The sequence below is a fragment of the Lactuca saligna genome, chromosome 8 (assembly GCF_052625555.1).
Source record: "Lactuca saligna cultivar CGN05327 chromosome 8, ASM5262555v1, whole genome shotgun sequence".
Lineage (NCBI taxonomy): Eukaryota > Viridiplantae > Streptophyta > Magnoliopsida > Asterales > Asteraceae > Lactuca > Lactuca saligna.
Window position 1 is genome coordinate 2873518 of NC_136424.1, and position 8805 is coordinate 2882322.

The 8805-nt window shown below is 38.7% G+C and overlaps 1 protein-coding gene across 1 annotated transcript; it reads left to right on the forward strand.

The window, feature by feature from the left end:
- Positions 1 to 7102: 7102 nt before the first annotated feature.
- Positions 7103 to 8523, forward strand: LOC145012770 (putative F-box protein PP2-B12). The gene is made up of 2 exons (XM_078971561.1): positions 7103 to 7531; positions 7780 to 8523. The coding sequence occupies exons 1-2, from the start codon at positions 7202 to 7204 to the stop codon at positions 8398 to 8400; spliced, it is 951 nt and encodes a 316-aa protein (XP_078827687.1). The 5' UTR covers positions 7103 to 7201; the 3' UTR covers positions 8401 to 8523.
- Positions 8524 to 8805: the final 282 nt, after the last annotated feature.

An 8805-nucleotide genomic window follows, 5' to 3' on the forward strand; every position in this document is an offset into this window, starting at 1 on the left:
GTGGACCATTCAAACATGCCACAAGGGATGCTAATCGTTATTATTTGACTTTTACTGATGATTACAGTAGATATGGATATGTCTACTTAATCAAGCATAAGTCAGAGACTTTCGAAAAGTTTAAGGAATTTAAACAGGAAGTCGAGAATCAATTGGGCAGGAACATTAAGATGCTTCGATCCGATCGAGGTGGTGAGTATCTTAGTTCAGAGTTCCTCGACTATCTAAGGGAATGTGGGATTGTCTCACAATTGACACCTCCCAGGACACCGCAGTTGAATGGTGTGGCTGAGAGGCATAACCGAACCTTGTTGGACATGGTTCGTTCCATGATGAGTCGAGCTTCGCTACCAATCTCATTCTGGGGGTATGCCTTAGAGACTGGCGCCCATATCCTTAATCTAGTCCCTACAAAGAAAGTTGCCAAAACTCCTCACGAGATGTGGACTGGTAAAGTACCTAAACTAGACCACATCAAGATTTGGGGTTGCGAGGCTTTCGTGAGACGCGAGACTCATGATAAGCTCGAACCTCAAAGCGAGAGCTGTATTTTCATCGGCTACCCACAGTAATCCTTTGGTTACCTCTTCTACAGACCTAGTGACAATGTGGTCTTTGTAGCAAGAAGAGGAGTCTTTCGAGAAAGAGAGTTTATAAGCCAAGGAGATAGTGGGAGGCAAATTGATCTTGAAGAAATTCAAGAGTCAAGTGGTGAAGGAACTTCAAACTCTAGCCCTCAACTTGAGGAGGAAACTCCTGTTGAGCCAATTGACGAATCTGTACCTCTGAGATGCTCCACGAGAGTTAGGAGTGCACCTGAGCATTACTATGGATTCCATATTACTGCAGAAGGTGAGACACTTATTAGTGATGGGACACTAGTAAGTCAAGATGACCCTAACAGCTACGAGGAAGCCATGGCAGGCCCCGAGTCTGCTAAATGGAAAGAGGCTATGGATAGCGAGATACAATCCATGTATGACAATCAAGTTTGGAACTTGGTTGAGAATGTACCAGGTCGTAAGACTGTAGGGTGCAAATGGGTCTTCAAGAAGAAGACCGACATGGATGGTAAAGTACACACTTATAAGGCTAGACTGGTTGCAAAGGGCTTCTCTCAAATTCCTGGAGTGGATTATGATGAGACCTTTTCTCCGGTAGCCAAGATTAAGTCTATTCGGGTTCTATTAGCCATAGTCGCATTTCATGACTATGAAATTTGGCAAATGGATGTCAAAACCGCTTTCCTTAATGGAAAGTTGGCTGAAGATGTTTACATGAGTCAGCCAGAGGGCTTTGTCAGCAACGAGTACCCTAATAGAGTGTGTAAGCTTGAGAAATCCATCTATGGATTAAAGCAAGCACCTCGCAGATGGAATCTTTGCTTTGATGAAAAGGTCAAGGAATTTGGCTTTTCCAGGAGTGGAGATGAATCTTGTGTGTATGTCAAGGCTAGTGGGAGTATAGTTATCTTTTTGGTATTGTATGTGGATGACATACTACTCATAGGAAACGACATTCCAACCCTGCAGGAAGTAAAGTCCTGGCTTGGAAAGTGTTTTGCTATGAAGGACCTTGGTGAAGCTGCCTATATTTTAGGGATAAGGATCTTCAGAGATCGGAGTAAAAGACTAGTTGGACTTAGTCAGAGTACCTACTTGGATAAGGTGCTGAAGAGATTCAGCATGCAGGACTCCAAGAAAGGAGAGTTACCCATCCAGAATAACGCCAAGTTGAGTAAGACACAAAGCCCTAGCACTGAGGCTGAGATAGCAGAAATGAGTCGAATACCTTATGCTTCGGCTGTAGGTTCGATCATGTATGCTATGACGTGTACTCGACCTGATGTAGCCTTTGCCTTGAGCATGGTTAGCAGGTTTCAGGGGAACCCTGGCAAGGCACACTGGACTGCGGTAAAAAATATTCTCAAGTACCTACGAAGGACTAAGGATTGGGTCCTTACCCTCGGTGGGAGTGATGACTTGAGAGTTGTAGGGTATAGTGATGCTAGCTTCCAGACTGATAGGGATAATTTCCGCTCTCAGTCAGGCTGGGTCTTTACCCTAAATGGAGGAGCAATTTCTTGGAAGAGTTCCAAGCAAGAGACAGTGGCAGATTCTACTTGTGAATCAGAGTATATTGCAGCGAGCGAGGCAGCAAAGGAGGCTATATAGCTAAAGAACTTCATCGGAGACCTTGGAGTTGTACCAACTATTAAAGAGCCAATGGAAATTTTCTGTGATAGTGAAAGCGCTATTGCCTTAGCCAAGGAACCAAGGGATCACGGGAGATCCAGACACATCAACAGAAAATACCATTTCATCAACAGAAAATACCATTTCGTGGCAAAGAGGGTATGATCGGATGAGAACCCAGTAGATCCCCTCACGAAGGGACTGACACGGGTTAAGCATCTCCAGCATGCTCGGAGCATAGGGCTGAAGGATGATATTAGATTTAGTAGTTAGATAACCTCGAAATTTGTAAAGTGTAATTGACATTAGATGATGAATAAAAGGTGTTTTATTTATGAGTAAAGTGTTACTATCTCTTGTCAATCGTTTACTATATTTCTTTTGCATGTTTTGACTTCCAGAATAATTTTGTTTGGTATAACATATTATTCAAACCTCCACAGTCGGTCATATGTCGGAAGTAGGTATGAATCAAGACTGTCATGATTGGTTGCAGAGGTCTAAGGTGTTAGACAAGGATACAACAATCATGAGTGCTCATAAGTTCTGAGCATTGGACTCAACCCACGCTCACTGGAATCACTTCATGGAATTCTATCTCGAGTGATCGTGAGACGGTAATATCATATAAGTCTTCAAACCTAGAGATATGATTTGTTACTTACAAGTTGGTTATGCATTGATTGTACGAAAACGCATTGGTAAATCGATGTTATAAATCGTGCTCTTGTGTGTAATTCAATGAGTGGTAGAACAAACATATGAGTCGAAGTTTAACTGTTCCTTCTTGGATTAGAAGCTGATATCTGGGCCCCTCGATGATTTTGTTTTGACCCATGTACCGGGCCCAGTCAGAACTAAGTTGATGTGTTCAATTAAGTTCTTTGTCAAACAAATCGGAAATCGGGAAACAAACTGTTGGACAATAAGTAAGACATTGTTCCATGTATTTGTCCGACTGCTATCTAGAACAGAGGATTATATGATCACTTATCTTAAATGGCGTACCATCATCTTCTCAGTTCCGAGAAACCTTGAAAAGATCTACGATTGCCGATCGGTTCCTGAAGTCATACTTGCAGTAATAGTTATTAGACTTATCCAAGTGGGAGACTGTTGGATAAGGTGTCTAAGTCCATAACTATTTCTGGTATGTACTTGACCCGACCCGGCATGGTCCATTTGGGTTGCATGGAACCATGCAATTGGATAGACTAAATGAGAGAAATAACACTTGGAGATTATTAATATATTATAAGTTCTAATATATTAATAATATTATTTGATTAGTTTGATCAAGAATTAATTTAGAATTAATTAAGTGATCAAAAGATAACTAATTAAATATATGGGTTGATTATGTAAATCATCCATATCTTGTATAGTGGGCTAAGAGGCTCCATGGATTATCAAGTTGGGTTCCACCCATAGGATGCTCCATGGATGCTCCATGGGAGTTACAAACCCATGGGTCATGGAAATGAAGAGTCATGACACATTAGGGTTTACATGGTGTAACCCTAGATGTGTCAACACTATATAAGGATCTCATTCTCCACCAAAATCGGCTACACTAAGGAAACAAGAGGGCTTGGCCGATTTCAAGAAGTGTGTGTTCTCTCATAAGTTTTCCAAGAGCATTTGGTGTTGTGTGAAGCATTTGAGGCATCACACTAGGGGTGCTAGGCTCATAAGGTTTCAAGGAACACAAGCAACAACAAGGTAAGTTATTCTATCTATCATTCAAGTTAAAATTGTTCCCCATGTATGCTAGATAGGAATATAGCCTTGGAATTCAACTTTGCATGATAATTAGACAAACATAGATCCAAGGTTATTAGGGTTGCATGTACACTTAGGAAGTGTTAGAATGCTCAAAACCCATCACAATTATCTACCCATGTTCTACCTAACATACTAGTAGATAAAAATATACGTTTTTATACATTGTTTAAAAAACCTGTATAGCATGCTTTAATCGACACATATGCCACATAACACATGAGGCATACACACATAACACATATTTCATAGAAAATAAATCAGATCTATAAGATAGAAGAGAGTGAATATACATTCACACATATAACAACAAAATATATACACATAACACGTATTTTATATAAAATACTTCATAATATTGCGTTGGAATGAAATGACTACACACTCACTTGATCAGAAGATGATCGGGCAGCACTACGGCGTGCAGAAGTAGTGTCTCTCCGTAGATCTGGAAGATCTTCACAAAAATCGGGCTCCTTGCGGGCAGGGCTTCGGCTCGGGAATAACGCTCTTCGGGATCCTCGGGGCTTCGGATCTTACTTCGGGGATCGGGAATATTACCGGGGCTTCGGGGTATAAACGGCACGCAAATCGAGGAAAAACTAGAGAGAAAAGGATGGAAATTGTAAAAGAAAAGAAGCTGTCTTCACATTCCCTTTTATAGGGCTGAGCCTCGGGGTTACGTTGGGCGTAACTTCGGGGTACGCGAGGCGTAATGCCTCGGTTGCCGTCATCCCTTGCGTCATCGGCTTCTCTACGTCATCGCTTACGACTCCGAGTACTCGAGTGGTACGCTGGGCGTACACCAGTACACCGGGCGTACTTCGGGCGAGTCCGGTGACTCCCCTTCGGATAATATCGAAATTTTGAATTAAAATTAAATATTAAATATTTAATAAACTTCGAAAATTCATATCTCTCTCATACGAACTCTGTTTTCGACGTTCTATATATCCACGCGTAGGTGAGACTACGCTCTACCACTTTCGTTTAGATTCCGTTGGCTAATTTATAATTTATTTTTAGGAGGTCGGGACAGGAAAATTTCGTTATAAATTCATAACTTCTTCGTCCGACGTCCGTTCTCGCCTAACTTTTCATCGTTTCGCTACTAACAACGAGATCTTCGATTCTTGTTTAGATTGTTTCGGCTAAAAACCGCTCGATCTCAAATCGAGTATTCGGACTGCATATTGCCCAGTCGAAACTTCAGAAAATCATAACTTCCTCATACGAAATCAGGTTTGGGCGTTCTATATATATTCGGAAACCTCGTTTCAACTACTACAACATTATCCAAAGATATCGAGTTTATTTTACACTTCAATTTTGACGCTCATTTTATTCTTAATTAATCATATCACGTAATTAAGCAATTCAAACACGAAACACATAATACTCAAATAATATGTTCTTATTATTTCAAATTGGGTTACAAAGGTTAACCTAGACTATTACATTGCTAAAAATGGCAAGCCCAGAAACACGGGCGTTACACCAAGGCCATCCCTTTAGTTTACTATCCTGAATATAGGATGTTATTATGCTAGTATGATTTGTTAGATCGGTATCCTGATAGATAGGATAATGCTATGTTTAGTGACATGTATGATCTGTGCATGTTATTGATTGATTGATTATGTGTTATTGTATATGTCGACATATATCGTTGTGGTTGGGTTGAGCCAGTCATACTCTGTGCTGAAGGCCAACATACATGGGGTGGTCCGGATAGGCTGTAGGCCCTGCGAGGCGGTCCAGTCATGCCGAAGGCCCGACGAGCGGTCCGTATAGGTTGTACGCCCTGCAAGGCGGTTCAGTCATGCCGAAGGCTCAGGAGCGGTCCAGATAGGTTGTAGGCCCTAAGGAGACAGTCTAGTCATGCTGAAGACTCATTATACATGCTGTTTGTTATTATTTTGGTGAATGGTATATGTTGGTATTTTGGGGGTAACTCACTAAGCCTTCGAGCTTACATTTATCGACTATTGTTTCAGGTACTTCTGATGATTGTTGGAAGGCGAATGCATGATCGTACAGCTCCTCATATTTCATGCTTTTATGATTTGATTCTGGGGATAATCTGATGTTTAAACTATTTTGAAAACAAACTGTAATAACTTAATAGTTTTAAATATTCTAAAAAGTTTTAAATTGACTTGAATTTTATGGATGTTACAATTAATATATTAAATATTATATATTAAAAATAATATCTATTAATATATAATAATCCAATAAAAAGAATTTAATCCAATAAAAAATAATTTAAAAAATTTATTAAAAAAGACTAATATATAATACTTCAATAAAGTTAAAAAGAAGATATGTAGAAATGGTACCTATGGTTTGGTAAAAATATTGAATTACAGAAATGATCTCCGAGGGTAAAATAGTTATTTTAAAAAAGTTAACAATCTACCTCTTAAAGTTAACGTTATAGGGACCAAATCTGCACAAGGTATCTAAACCACTGATACACTACCAAACTTTTTTAGACCAAAAACGCATAATTTTGAAAACCACAATGATTATTTTTGTAATTTTGTTTTATCAAATTAAAAAGATTAACAAACAAACTCTTAAACTTAACATCTTTGGACCAAAAATACTATTCAAAATTGGTCCACTTTTACTTCACATAATACTTTTTATACAAAAACCATATAATTTTAACTATTTTTATAATTTGTCTCAAATGTATATTAAATAATAATTAATATATATAATTATAAATTTAGTTACACTTAGAAATCATTATCCATATTAAAGTGTGTGCTTTAAGATATCTTAGCGAGGGAGACAAAACATGAAATGTTGAATGCTAAGGAATGACGATTGATATTTATTTGACTTTAATGGAACATACATAGAATCTTCTGTCGATCACTTTCTTGTGTGGTTAATAACTCTCCTTCCCACATCCTCCACGTTGTAATCTCTCTCTCTCTCTCTCTCTCTCTATATATATATATATATATATATATATATATATATATATATATATATATATATATATATATATATATATATATATAGTCATTCCCTCTCAGATCCAACGTCTTAAAGTCCACCCATTTTAAACAACACCGCTTTTTTTAACACTAAAAAACTTAACCCCTAAGCTATGTGACACTGCTGAAAGGTACACAATATATATAGACATAAACACATACATCTTCTTCATATAAAAATATACACATACATTTCAAAAACTGCCAAATATGAGAAGTCGGTTATCGAAAATGGAAAATGAAGATAGCGTTGAAAGGTGTTTCGCCGACGACGATTTCTTTGGGTCGTTACCAGAAGGGTTCGTCGCCAAGGCGTTATCCCTCACCAGTCCTCGGGATGCTTGCAGGTTGTCCTTGGTTTCCTCCCTTTTTAGGTCGGCGGCGGAATGGGACGCCGTCTGGGAGACTTTCTTACCGTTCGATTACCAGAAGATTGTATCCGAGGCCGAAGACGGTGGCTGTTCTTTAAGTTTTTCTTCCAAGAAACAGCTGTATCTTCGTCTCTGTGATCATCCCCTAATCATCGATGGCGGCAATAAGGTTATTTTCTCAATTTTTTTTTCTGTTCATTTGCTTTTCAAATCATTTAAAGATCAAACTTTGTTAATTCTATCAATTTAAAGCCACAAAGACCGATTTTTTTAACGGCCTCGAGTTTTGGGTGCCTGTGTTTTCTAAAACGCGTCTTTGTTCGTTAAAATTGTGGGTCTTTGTTCGTTAAAATTGTGGTTCGATCTTTAAATTTGAATATTGTCTTAGACTGACGCCATTGATGCTATTTTTTACAGAGCTTCTCACTAGACAAAAAAACCGGAAAGAAATGCTACATGTTGGCTGCAAGGGACCTATCGATTGTCTGGGGAGATACTCCGAGGTATTGGCGATGGATCTCATTACCGGAATCACGTTTTGCAGAGGTGGCTGAGCTGATAAGCGTATGTTGGTTTGAAGTCCATGGCAGGATCAGTACTTCCATGCTTTCACCAAACACCACATACGTAGCATTCATCGTCTTCAAATCAACATCAGAAACTTACGGATTCGAGTATCAACCTGCAGAGGTTTCAATTGGGATCAGTGGGCTCGAAACCCAGACTCAAACCGTGCTTCTAGAACCAGAATCTGAAGAGAGAAGACGATATCCAGTTGTGCCCAGAAGAAGAATGGGAATGTTCCATAGACGCCACCTTCCGAACCACCCAGTTGTCGTCCCTGTTAATACACAGTCTTCAAAGGGCCCAAAGCAAAGAGAAGATGGGTGGCTGGAGATTGAGCTTGGTGAGTATTATATCAAGAAAGGAGAAGAAGGAGAACTGGAAATGAGTATGACGGAGGTGAAAGGAGGAAACTGGAAAGGTGGGCTTCTCATTCAAGGAATTGAGATCAGGCCCAAGCCTTGTAAAAGTTAAGATTAGAGATCTTTTTTTTTTTCTTTTTCTTTTTTTTAATTTTCCGATTACTTCATGTTTTCTTTTAAGTTCCTTTACGATGGTTTTGAAATTTTGTGATAATATTACATTATTATTATATTATTTGAGGTCTTTCATTCATAGCTTTCTGACCAAAGAGACTACCCACAATAGTGGTGTTTTATTATTATTATTATTATTATTATTATTATTATTTTAACAACAAACTAATCTACTAATTAACTGTCACCCCTAAGTCTCAAACGAGAGACCGTTAGATCAAAAGCCCTTTGGTCACAATCATGTTAACAGACCCATGATGGTTCATGTTTGATCGTTTGCTTGATTTTCTAAAACGAAACTGAAGTTAGTGATTTGATGCCATGGCGTGTTATTATTTGAATT

Excerpts from the sequence above, each read along its gene's own strand:
- LOC145012770 (XM_078971561.1), top strand. The coding sequence starts at position 7,202 with ATGAGAAGTCGGTTATCGAAAATGGAAAATGAAGATAGCGTTGAAAGG. Across the intron at positions 7,532-7,779 it reads TCATCGATGGCGGCAATAAG|AGCTTCTCACTAGACAAAAA; the intron begins GTTATTTTCTCA and ends TATTTTTTACAG.